At 38.1% G+C, this 13955-nt stretch overlaps 1 protein-coding gene across 1 annotated transcript in view; it reads right to left on the bottom strand.

The window, feature by feature from the left end:
* The window catches only part of ZBBX (zinc finger B-box domain containing), a 112008-nt gene that overhangs the window by 54190 nt on the left and 43863 nt on the right, over positions 1–13955 (bottom strand). Inside the window, exon 7 of the mRNA XM_052647281.1 lies at positions 4519–4677. Coding sequence (XP_052503241.1) covers positions 4519–4677 — 159 coding nt within the window. The remainder of the gene's footprint in view (positions 1–4518; positions 4678–13955) is intronic.

Below are 13955 nucleotides of genomic sequence, written 5' to 3'. Positions count from 1 at the left end.
AGAGAAACAAGAGTCCCATGGGCAAAAAGTGGCAAAGGCAGTATTCCAGAGCAAAAGAATGATAGAGTGGGTAGACTGTTAGAGTGTGTGGCCATTCTCTTCTCCAGGGGATCTTCCCAACCCAGAGATTGAACTTGGGTCTCCTGCATTGCAGGCAGATTCTTTACCATCTGGGCCACCAGGGAAATTCACAGAGCAAAAAGTGGGATACAAGAAAATATTAAGGGTAGAAAGATGAACAGAGGCAGATTGTGAAGGATCCCCCCCACCATCCAGAGAAAATTACACTTAAGTATATTGGAAATGCAAAGCTACTGTAGAATCCCACACAATAGTGTGGGAGAGAAAGAAATTGGAGAATAGTGAGTTCAAATGCAAGGAAACTAATTAAAATCCACATCCATTTGTCAATATCAATATTACAAACATATAAAACCCTCTTCACCTAGGAATTTTAGGATTTTATCACACACACACATACATATACAAAACAATATTTTTCAAAATTATTCTTTGTACTATAGTTCATACTTGCAAAAGATTGAAACAGTATAAATACTGAGCAACAGAAAACATAGCTTAAAAAGTTATTTCATATCTAATAAATGAAGTATTTCAGCTGGTAAACAATCCACCTGCAATGCAGGAGACCCCAGTTCTACACCTGGGTCGGGAAGATCCCCTCGAGAAGGGATAGGCTACTCACTCCAGTATTTCTGGGCTTCCGTGGTGGCTCAGACAGTAAAGAATCTGCCTGCAATGCAGGAGACCTGGGTTCAATCCCTGGGTTGGGAAGATTCCCTGGAGAAGGGAATGGCTACCTACTCCAATATTCTTGCCTGGAGAATTCCATGAACAGAGGAGCCTGGAGGACCACAATCCAGGGCTTTGTAAAGAGTCTCACAAAGAGTCGGACAGGACTGAGCAACTTTCACTTTCATATAGAATGCGAAGGCTGTGGGATATACTTATATGAATAACAATAGTATATTGTTAAAAGTAAAAAGTCTGTTTGCATAGCAGCATACAACATATTAGTATTTGTGTTAATGCATACCTACAAAATTGAAATAATTATTAACTTCCAGAAGGGGAGAGAATTAAATGCCCTTTTCACTTTATAACCTTTTGCTCTCTAAGAAATCGTTAATTTTAGTATCTGGAAGAGCAGTAAGAATAGAAGTGACCAAAAACTCAAGGGTTTTCAGATGGTTTTAAGATATGGTAACTGACTGGAAGTACAAAGGAAGAAGATAAATGATTATAGAAAATAACTGCTTTTGCTAGTTTGAAAAGCTTGAAGAGAGCTGTCACCAACAGTAATACCTATAGGTTGGGAGAAGAGGTGATGAATTTAGCTTGGAAATACTGAGTCTTGAGTATGTGAGACGGTATTTACAGGTATTCAGTAGTAAGCAGGGTGTGTGTGTGTGTGTGTGTGTGTGTGTGCACGCACGCGCACACACACGTGCACTACACTCATGAAGAAGCACTAAAAACTCAGTGCTTTATACAAAATGAGTTGAGTGTTCCAAGATCACAGAAGCTCTCCAGGGCAGCTCCCTTTCGAGCAGTGAATAAGAGATACAAGACATTTGCATTTTACAGCTATGCCTATGGAATACTTGGTTTCCACACAGCAGTGACAGGACAGGAAAAAGCCAGAGGATGGTATATTCACTCTTGAATGTTTCAGCTGTCATATGTGACCCCTCTAGGCCAATACCCCTGCAAAATATGTTTTAATATCCCCACTTTCCAGAAAAGGAAAGGAAAGGAAAGCTAAGTAAATCGCCCAATGTTACAAAACTATAAGCTGCAAGAAAACCAGAGGCAGTATTTCAAGCTCAGGTTTCGGTCTCTAAAATGAAAGTTTTCAGGAACTGCACTCCCTTCCAAAGATATCCACTGGCCTGAATCCACCATTTTGATTCTTCCAGGCATTCAAGTTGCTGGGTAAGCCAATTAAAAATCAAATTCCTTATTAGCCATGACAAAGAGTGAAATAATGCCATTTGCAACAACATGGATGGACCTAGAGAGTGTCATACTGAGTGAAATAAGTCAGACAGAGAGGAAAAATATCATATGACATCCATCATATGTGGAATCTAAAAAGAAGTGATACAAATGAACTTGCTTACAAAACAGAAAGAGACTCACAGACTTAGGAAATGAACTTATGGTTGCCCAGGGCAGGGGGATGGGATACTTAGGGACTTTGGGAAGGTCATGTATACACTTATATTCAAGATGGTTAACCAACAAGGACCTTTATTTATAGCACATGGAACTGCTCAATTTTATGTGCTGGCCTGGATGTCAGGGGAGTTTGGGGGAGAATGGATACGTGTATATGGATGGCTGAGTCCCTTCACTGTTCACCAGAAACTACCACAACATTATTAACAGGCTATATCTCAATACAAAATTAAAAGTTTAAAGTTTAAAACAAAATAAATAAAACATTTAGTCCTAAAAAGTAAATAAATAAAAATCAGATTCCTGGGCCCTAACCTAAATGTAAAAAAATCCAAATTTGAGTGGCAAGCCAAGAATACACATTTTCAAAAAGCTCATGCAGTACTTCTGACGTTTATTGCAGTTGGAAAAACTCTGCTCTTCAGCACAGAGGCGTACCAAGCATAAGACAGGGGTACTTCTTTAATGTGTGCACTGTATCCAGGTTGACAGCAGTAATAATGCCCAACCAGGAGTACTCAACAGAATGAGCAGGTGTTAAAAGCTCGTGACTGGACCACCCACAGAGATGCTGAACTCAGTCACATGTGCTTCCCTAATGTTTCCCGGTTGATTCTACTGTGCACTCCTGGATAAAACCACTGAATTAATAGTTTCTAGGTTAAGACCAGAGGTGGAGGGTCTATAGAGCAGACACAGTTACTGATGGGGACAAGAGGCAGCATTTAATTTAGGGATTAAAAGTTCAGGCAAAGGAGTAAGCCCTATAGCTTTTTAGTACAGCTAGTAACTTAAATCCTCTCTGATTTTCTCATCTGTTAAATGAGATAATAATAATGCAAAACTTATAGGGTAAGATAAAGCAACTAAAGGATTAAGCTCAATGCCTAGCATATGATATTTAATAAATGTGAGGCTATTGATTTATTATTATTTTTATTGGTAGGATAAGTTAGATAAAATGACAGGCATGAATGTGAAATCCTTAAAATCTCAGCCTCTGGGTAGTGATTAAAAACAGGTAATTTGGAATTATAAGGCCTGAGTTGAAACTGAAGTTCCACAATCAATGATATCTTGGGCAATTAAAAAACTATATTTTGACATAATTTTCTCATTTGTAAACATAAAAAATTAAAAAAGGATAAAAAAGAGATAATACACATAAAATACATAGAACAGTGTTTGGCACATGGTTGGTCCTTAACATATTATTATCCTAATCATAAAGCTGTAACTCACTCAATGATTCTTCACAAGCACCCTTGGCAGGTCTACTAGTGAAATCCCCACCAGAATGCTACTCTTTCTAGACAACTCAAGTATAGTTTCTCTGCTGTAAAGAGACCTTACTAACACAGAACATTTTCTTTTATGTTCTCCGAGCGAGGGTTTGAAACTCAACAGACTAAAGTTCAGCGAGGGTTTGAAACTCAACAGACTAAAGTTCAGACTCTGTCATAAAGTAACAAGCTGTGTGTGTGCGACTTTTGCCAAGTCACTATTTCTGAACTACACTGAAAAGGTGAAAGTGAAAGTGTATTCGCTCAGTCATGTCTGACTCTGTATTCCCATGGACTCTGGGCCACCAGGCTTCTCTGTCCATGGAATTTTCCAGGCAAGAATACTGGAGTGGGTTGCCATTACCTTCCCCTGGGCATCTTCCTGACCCAGGGATTGAACCCTGGGTCTCCCGCACGGCAGGCAGACTCCTTACCATCTGAGATATCAGGAAAGCCCATGTGAAAAGGTGAGTGACATCTCAAAGGATGAGGATTATTACAAGGATCAAAATTGGAGGAAATTTGTTTCCTGCTAAAGAATCAATACAAGTCTATTATTAAAATACCGACATGAGTAGATGTAAGCTTATCTAGGATCAGTAATCAATTTGAATAACCACAAAATTTGTTATAAATCTGATTTTAAATAACTGTGAAATTGCCTGTCACTTAAAACACTTGGAAAGGTTTTGTACTTTTAGTATCCCTGAGATTCTGATTAAAATAAAATTGCTATATTGCATTGTGTTATTTTCTTATGTTTCTCTCAAATATTCATTTCCTGATGTGGTGAAAATGCCTGGAAAGCAATATAGTCAAAAGATCATTCCTCAAAAAACCAGCAGCCAGTGAAATGAAAGCAATCTCCTCAAAAGTATTTTTACAGTAAAAATGTTTTTGATTAATAAGAAAACAAATTCATATTAAACAAGAATGTGATCAAATCTTTAAAACTCTAAACCTCTAGTATGTGAATGACAGTCTCCATGATCATGTATGACAGAAAATGTCTACTGTATTTTTCTCCATTTACCTGAGAGCTGCTCCCCTGCAGAACAGGAGACTCAATTTTCTGCTGGCTTTTACCAGTCTCTTTTGTAGAACAATTCTCTCCTTTGGGTTCATCTGGATTAACTTCCTTTATAAACCGATGGGCAGCATCCAACACATTGGATAATAACTGTGATTTTGTCTATAAAAAAAAAAGAAGATAGGAATAAAAAGCTCAACGTCAGCCTAAGTAATTTATATATATTAAATCATGTTTTCATTATTCTATGACTAGCAAAATTCAATGCATTTTGTTCAATATTTTAAAATATAAATTGCCATTTTATATCAGCCATATAATAGTGACAGTTGCCATCTACTGAATGACTAGTTTGAGCTCCCATTATCTAAGCATCTTAAAAACATATCATGTAATCCTCAAGTCAACTCTAAAGTGTTAACTATTTTTATCATTGTTTTAGTGATAAAGTTTTGAGGGTTTAAATAACTTGATCGTGGTTACATGGTGAGTGGGTGGCAGAGCTGGGAAGTGACCCCAGGTGTGTATAATTCTAATAACTCATAGCCTTTCCACTATATCGACCCCAAGTAGATAGATGAGCTATTTTGTCCACATCATGGCTAAAGAACTAAATATAGTTGATGCCGAGGGAGCCTGAAAAAGCAGTAATGAGTATTTCCTTGGTGATAAAACATCTTTAGAAAGTATTCAGTACTCAAAGTGCACATCAGGAAGCGCCCTATCAAACTCCGAGTTCTTTTGGTCATGACTTTGCTCATGAGATACCAGGAAGGCCCTCCCTCCTCTGTTACCTCCTTTGCCTGGCAGACCCCTTTCTCCCCTTCTAGATTCACCCCAAGTTACTCCCGCAGGTTCAGGAACCCCTCTTTGCCTTCCTCCCCTAGCTGCATGAGGTGTCCATTCTTTGCATCCTCTTATTCTGAGATCTTTACAAGCCCACACAAATATTGATTTTGAATCATTTTTTGATGTCTATCTATACCATAAAGTTCACAGAAGAAAAAACATCATGTCTTCTTAAGTCTCTGTCCAGTTACTACAGTGCCTGGCAAATAGTAATATAGAAAAATAACACAAAAATAAGATGTTTCGGGGGACAGAGAGAGCTACAGAATTAAAATAAATAATAAGGGAAAAAAAAGAATTCAAAGACCTTGTCAAATGCCTTCACGTGGCTGGAAGAACAAAACAGGCAAGTCCCAGGAAGGTCCTATTTTCTGAAGGGCTTCTTAGCTGCAATAACCTTGATTTGCCTAAAACTGCAGGAGTATGGATCCCATCTGAGCTTGAACCAGATAAATCCTCGAGGGAAGATGCAAACCCTTCAGAGACTTGCAGAAAACCTGGTATTAGGTACACAAGGAATAGGTCTTGCTTCTTAAACGAATGTTCTCAAGACAGAAGCAAACTTCAGCAGGGATCAGAAATGGTTATTTTATACTCTCCCATGGAAATATCCCTATTTTAAAATTTTCATCTAGTTACCTATTTAAATAGCTAAGACTACATTGACACTTTCCAGTTATGACCTTTTGTAAATCTATTAAGATTCATTGCAATCTGGCTTTGGAATAAATCAGTGAACATCAAATTAGCCAGTGTTATTTTACACTGAATTAATAAATTTATGTATGAAAAATGACTAATATGACCTATGCACACATATTACTGTCCATACATAGACCTATGGCATCAGCTCCAAATTTTCCCAAGGATCATCAAAAAGCCTTTATAGACTTAAGCAGTCCTCATTTTTAAAAAGAAATTAATATTTATAATACACAATTGTTGTCTATATTCACTATACTGTGCATTAGATCTCCATGGCTTATTCACCACTTGTTATGAGCTTGTATCCTTAAACAACAACACTCTTATCCTCCCACTCCGCTATACCCTGGTAAACACCACCTTACTCACTTTTTTTATGAGTTTGACTTTTGTGATTCTACATATAGAGGATATCACACAGTATTTTTCTGTCTCTGTCTGACATATCTCAAGTAAAGTGTTCATGGTCCATCCATATTGTCACAATGGCCAAAGGATATCCCCCTTTCTCATGGCTGCATGATACTTCATTGTGTATAAAAACCACAACATTTTTATCCATTCACCCATTGACTGGCATTTAGGTTGTTTCCATATTGTGAGTGATGCCACATAGGATTGTACCTACTTCTTCAAAACCCTCTTTAATTTTCTTTGGGTATATATGCAGGGGTAGAACTGTCTAATTGAATGGTAGATCTATTTTTAATATTTTGAGAAAACTTCATATTATTTTCCATAGTGGTTGAACCAATTTACTTTCCCACAGTGTACGAAGGTTCCATTTACACCAAATCCTTGCCAGGATCTGTTGCCTTCTTGTGTTATTACTTGATTTGCAGTTAGTGAAGATCATAAACAGGCACAAAGGAAAATTTGGGGGGAGTGATAGAAATACTGTGTATTAATTTATACTGGAGGTTACACAAGTGTATTGACAAACATATTTTCAGAACTAATTAAACTCCATACTTCAAAGGAGTGCATTTTACATAATGATATGAACATACTTATCACTGTTGAACTGTACACTTAAAAATGGTTAAGATGGTAACATTTTATATTGTTTGTATGTTAAAATTTTTAAACAATGTGAACACAGAAGTAATGGGTGCATTTTGTGTTTCATAAATTAAACCTGAATAAAATTGATTTATCAAGAAAAAGAAAAAGGAAATTAAGCCAATGGTGATGTTTCATTTTTCCAGAAATACCTGTACTTTAACAAATATCTTTTTAAGTAAAGTAATCCAATTTAACCTAATTTTAAATTCCCTACAACAAAATATTATTTATTTCAAAAGTGGTTCAAATTTATAGTTTATACCTTATATTTTGAAAAATATCAGAAAGCAATAGTATTAATTTTATATAAAATTATCATTCAGGTATATATATTTAAGTAACACAGAACAAAGATTATTCCTGTCTTAAAATGAATCTTGCTAACAATAATTCAACAATCCTTATAACATTTTAGGTAACATATTAAGAGATATCAAAATGGCCAAAAAATAATTTTATTTTTCAGTTTAATTTACTGCTAAAAGATAAAGTAAATGTCATGAATAGCTGAAACATTGGAACCTTATATCTAAACATCTTAAAATTCTGTTAATTCAATATAAATAAAATGCCAATGTGAATTTTCTTTCCCACAATGTCTTACCTTACAAAGGAAAAAAAATAGTGAAAGTGAAAGTTGCTTAGTCAGTGTCCTACTCTTTCCAACCCCATGGACTATACATGGGGCCCTTCCTTTCTCCAGGGGATCTTCCCAATCCAGGGATCCTCCCAACCCAGGGATTGAACCCAGGTCTGCCCACATCGCAGACAGATTCTTTACCAGCTGAGCCACCAGAGAAGCCCAGGAATACTGGAGTGGGTAGCCTATCCCTTCTCCAGCAGATCTTCTCGACCCAGGAATCGAACCAGGGTCTCCTGCATTGCAGGAGGATTCTTTTATCAGCTGAGCTATCGGGGAGACCACCTTACACAGAAAATGTGCTTTATTTTTGGTTTCCTGAAACTTAAATTATTAAATTGTATCTCTAATAATAGATATGAACATTGTTCCTTCCATTAAACAAAACTACACACATCATCAAACGATTACCACAATAAGTTTGGTGAGCAAACATGACATCCATCATGTCATGCAGATATAAAATTAAAGAAATAGGAAAAAAATTTTCTTTATGATAAAAACTCTTAGGATTTACTCTCTTAACAACTTTCATATATAATATACATATATACAATCACTTGTGTGGAGATTAGGTTGAGTTTGGGCTTTTTTTTTTTAATCTTGTGGCTATGTTACAATAAATCTTTATTTACAAAAACTGATGAATCCCCTAGCATCTCAGTGGTTAGAACTCAATGTGCGTAGTTCGGTTTTTGTTTTTTTTTTTTGGATAATTGACTCAGAGAGCTCAAACTGGTGCTCTGTGACAAACTAGAGGGGTGGGATGGAGTGGGAGGTGAGAGATTGAGTTTTTGTTTTCACTTATTTATTTCCATGTTTGACCAAGCACAAGCATAATGAAGAGAGGAACAGACATACTCCTTTCACTCATTTCACCTACATATTGCAGAGGAGAGGACAGTTGAAAGGTAATGTGGACTTCGGAAAAAAGCACAAGATTTTTAGCAACAAAGTTAAAAATATTCTATAAAAGCAGAATTATAGAACAAACTTAAACTATCTATCTCCTAAGAGGTGAAAAATTTAACAGAATCCTTAAGATTAAAAATTCACCATAATACTTCAAAGTTCCTAGATATGTGAAAAATATATCATACGTTATGTTATTTTTAACAATGTTAATTCTTCCAATGAGTGCAGAATACCTTTCCATTTTTTTGTGCATCTTCTTCAATTTTTTTCAAGATCTTCATAATTTTCATGCACAGGTTTTTCATTTCCTTGGTTAAATTGGAGAAGGAAATGGCAACCCACCCCAGTATTCTTGCCTGGAAAATGCCATGGAAGGAGGAATTTGGCAGGCTACAGTCCATGGGGTCACAAGGAGTCGGACACGACTGAGCAACTTCACAGCAACAAGTATTTCTTGCTGTTTTTGCAATGGTAAATGAATTGTTTCCTTAATTTCTCTCTTCACTTTTGTTGTTAGTGTATAGAAACACAACTTTTTTATACTGATAGCAAATTTACTGCAAATTTATGTTTTCTGTTTACTATTCTAATAGCTTTTCAGTGAGGTCTTTAGATTTTCTCTGAATAAAATTATGTCATCCTCAAATAGTAACAGCTTAATGTCTCTCTTTACAATTTAGATGTCTTTTATTTCTTCTTCTTATCTAATTGCTCTGACTAGGACTTTCAATACTATATTAAATAAGAGTAGTAAGAGTGGCCATCCTTGTCTTGTTTCTGATTTTAGAGGAGTAGCTTTCAGGTTTTCATCATTGAGTATGAAATTCTTTGGCTGAGCACCAAAGAATTGATGCTTTCAAAATGTGGTGTTGGAGAAGACTCTTGAGAGTCCCTTGGTGGCAAGGAAATCAAACCAGTCAATCCTAAAGGAAATCAACACTAAATATCTTTGGAAGGATTGCTGCTGAAGCTGAAGCTCCAATACTTTGGCTACCTGATGTGAAAGGGGCTTTACAGGTGGCAGTAGTGGTAAAGAACCCGCCTGCCAATTTAGGAGATGTTCAGAGACCCGAGTTCAATCCTTGGGTCAGGGAGATCCCCCGGAGGAGAGGAAGGCAACCCATTTCAGTATTCTTCCCTGAAGAATCTCATGGACTGAGGAGCCCCACAGGGGGACTTATAGTCCATAGAGTCACAAACAGTCTGGCATGACTGAAGCAATTTCACACACACACACACACACACACACACACACACACCCCTGATGTTAAGAGCCGACTCACTGCAAAAGACCCTGATGCTGGAAAAGACTGAAGGCAAAAGGAGAAGGGGACAACAGAGGATGAAATGGCTGGATGGCATCACTGACTCAATGCACATGAGTTCGAGGTAGCTTCAGATGGTGAAGGACAGGGAAGCCTGGCATGCCACAGTCCATGGGGTCGCAAAGAGTTGGACACAAGTGAGTGATCAAACAACAACAACATTGAGTATGTGTTGGCTGTGGATGTGTCCTATATGGCCTTTATTATGCTGAAGTATACTACTTGCTGTTGTTGTTTAGTCACTAAAACACGTCCGACTCTTTGAGACTCCGTGGACTATAGCCCGCCAGTTTCCTCTGTCCATGGAATTTTCCCAGGCAAGAATAATGGAGTGGATAGCCATTTCCCACTTCACGATTTTATTAAATATTTTTTAACATAGACGGACATTAAATATTGTTGGGTGCTTTTCCTGCATCTGCTGAGATGATTATTTGATTTTTATCCTTCATTTTGTTACTGTGTTGTATCATGTTGATTGATTTGAAAATGTTGAATCATTTTTGCAAGCCTGGAATAAACCCCATTCATCATTTTACATGATCTTTTTAATGCATTATATTTGGTTTGCTAATAAATCCTGAAAGATGATGCTGTTAAAGTGCTGCACTCAATATGCCAGCAAATTTGGAAAACTCAGCAGTGGCCACAGGACTGGAAGAGGTCAATTTTCATTCCAATCCCAAAGAAAGGCAATGCCAAAGAGTGCTCAAACTATCGCACAATTGCACTCATCTCACATGCTAGTAAAGTAATGCTCAAAAGTCTCCGAGCAAGGCTTCAGCAATACGTGAACCGTGAACTTCCAGATGTTCAAGCTGGTTTTAGAAAAGGCAGAGGAACCAGAGATCAAATTGCCAACATCTGCTGGATCATCAAAAAAGGAAGAGAGTTCCAGAAAAACATCTATTTCTGCTTTATTGACTATGCCAAAGCCTTTGACTGTGTGGATCCCAATAAACTGTGGAAAATTCCAAAAGAGATGGGAATACCCAGCCACCTGACCTGCCTCTTGAGAAACCTATATGCAGGTCAGGAAGCAACAGCTAGAACTGGACATGGAACAACAGACTGGTTCCAAATAGGAAAAGGAGTACGTCAAGGCTGTATATTGTCACCCTGCTTATTTAACTTATATGCAGAGTACCTCATGAGAAAAGCTGGGCTGGAAGAAGCACAAGCTAGAATCAAGATTGCTGGGAGAAATATCAATAACCTCAGATATGCAGATGACTCCTCCTTTATGGCAGAAAGTGAAGAGGAACTCAAAAGCCTCTTGATGAAAGTGAGAGAGGAGAGTGAAAAAGTAGGCTTGAAGCTCAACATTCAGAAAATGAAGATCATGGCATCTGGTCTCATCACTTCATGGCAAATAGATGGGGAAACAGTGGAAAGTGTCAGACTTTATTTTTGGGGCTCCAAAATCACTGCAGATGGTGATTGCTGCCATGAAATTAAAAGACACTTACTCCTTGGAAGAAAAGTTATGACCAACCTAGATAGCATATTCAAAAGCAGAGACATTACTTTGCCAACAAAGGTCCATCTAGCCAAGGCTATGGTTTTCCCAGTGGTCATGTATGGATGTGAGAGTTGGACTGTGAAGAAAGCTGAGTGCCGAAGAATTGATGCTTTTGAATTGTGGTGTTGGAGAAGACTCTTGAGAGTCCCTTGGACTGCAAGGAGATCCAATCAGTCCATTCTAAAGGAGATCAGTCCTGGGTGTTCTTTGGAAGGAATGATGCTAAAGCTGAAACTCCAGTACTTTGGCCACCTCATGAGAAGAGTTGACTCATTTGAAAAGACTCTGATGCTGGGAGGGATTGGGGGTAGGAGGAGAAGGGGACAGAGGATGAGATGGCTGGATGGCATCACGGACTCGATGGATGTGAGTCTGAGTGAACTCCGGGAGTTGGTGATGGACAGGGATGTCTGGCATGCTGCAATTCATAGGGTTGCAGAGTCGGACACTACTGAGCAACTGAACTGAACTGAACTGAACTGAATACTTTGTTGTAGATTTTTTCATCTATGTTCATCTCTCTCATCAGAGATATTGGCCTGTAATTTTATTTTTTGTGTGTTGTTCTTGCTTAGTCTTTGGCATCAAGGTAATGTTGGCCTTGTAAAATAAGCATTCCCTTCTCATAAAATTTTTGGATGAGTTTGAGAAGGAGAGTTATCACATCTTCTTTAAATGTTTGGTAGAATTTCACTTGCGAAGCTGTCTAGGCCTGGACTTCTGTTTTTGAGATGTTTGATTACTGTTTCAATCCCCTTACTAGTGATTGGTCTGATACAGAGTCCAGTATAGCACAGGTTTTTAGTTTCTCTTACCTGAGCGGCCTCTGGCTACATTTGAGGGTGGGCACTTCTCAACCTTCCCAGCCTCTGCCTCAGGGCCTGCTGTTGCCTTGCGGCTGTCACTGTCACTGCTGTTACTAGCATCACCACCAGGGCCACCAGTATACAGGGCCTCCACTGTATTCAAGGTCACCTGGATTGTGGGCACTACCACCATGGCCAGGGGGAAAAGCATGGGTCATGAGCAGCCCCACTGCATCTGGGGTTGTCAGGCTCAAGTGTGCCACTGCCACACATGGGGGAAGGCCAGAATCGCAGGCACCACCATGACTGGAAGGACCCTTGCCTCCACCATTGCCTGGTTCCCTGGGGGTGCCACAGCAGTTGGAATTCTGAAGTCATGCATTTTGCCTCTCCTGCTGCAGGTGGGCTCTCTGGGGCTGCAGGATCATTTGCCATGGCCAGAGGGCTGGCATCATGAGTACGACCTCTGCTGTTTCATCAGTTCTGCTTCCTCTGTTGTTCCAATCCACTCACCCTTAGATGGACAGATGTGTGGAACTCTCTGGCATCCTGGCATGTTGGACAGAGGAAGCTTTGTTGTGTTATGGATGTTTTATTAGTAGTACTTTGAATGAGAGAGACAAACAGAGCATCATATGCTACCATGATGCTGACATCACTCCAAGAGCAGACTATTTATCATTCAGAGATGAAGTTTTCTTCCTCAACTAACCACAGCAAATTAAAAAACAAACAAACAAACAAAAAAACAGCAACCATGAATTCTGTGTGCTCTAATCATTCCCAGCTTACATCTATGCTAGAGTTTTGCTTTTTACTGTGTGATCTATGTATCAGTAGTATCATTATCATCTGAAAACCTGCTAAAAATATGAAATCTCAGGCCCTACTCAGACTCACTGAATCAAAATCTACAGTTTAATCTATAATTTGAACATACATTAGGTTTGAGAATCACTGTGTCAGAACACTTATCAGTCAACTGTGTTACAGTTGTTTGAAAATATCTATCTTCTCTTTTGTGATGATGAATCCCTTGATTCCTTGAGAGAGGGGACCATGTAATATCTCTGCTGCCCTGTCCTTCATGCTTTGCAACTAGAACATCATTTGATGCTGACAAGTACTTGAGAAATGGTGGTTGAGTCTAATTTAACTGACTTACTGAGATAAAAATGACTAAAAATTCCACTTGAACATTCATTTCTATACCCAAGCTACCTAAGTCAAAGTCAATACAGGTAAAATCAATGACACTTTTAATAACAACAGAAAAGGACAAATCATTTACCTCTCTAAGCCTAAATGTTTGCACCTGTAAAATGAAGACAGTCTACCTAGGATAGCTGTTGTGAATACTTATCTTTTATATGAAAAACACTTAGCAGAGTGATGGCATAAAACAGGACTTTCAAATGACTGCTGTCTTTTTATAGATCACAATAGCAAATTATTTTTCTGTAAATAAGAACTATAGTTTAAATATCCAGAAAATAGAATTCCTGCCAAATTCAATAGATCTCTGGCTATGGAATAAAGAATAGGTCAGTACATAATTCTACAACCATAAAACAAATACTAAACTGGATAAATTTGTTTAAAAAAAAACTATT

This window comes from Budorcas taxicolor, chromosome 1, assembly GCF_023091745.1.
Source record: "Budorcas taxicolor isolate Tak-1 chromosome 1, Takin1.1, whole genome shotgun sequence".
NCBI lineage: Eukaryota > Metazoa > Chordata > Mammalia > Artiodactyla > Bovidae > Budorcas > Budorcas taxicolor.
This window is presented reverse-complemented; position numbering and strand designations above follow the sequence as displayed.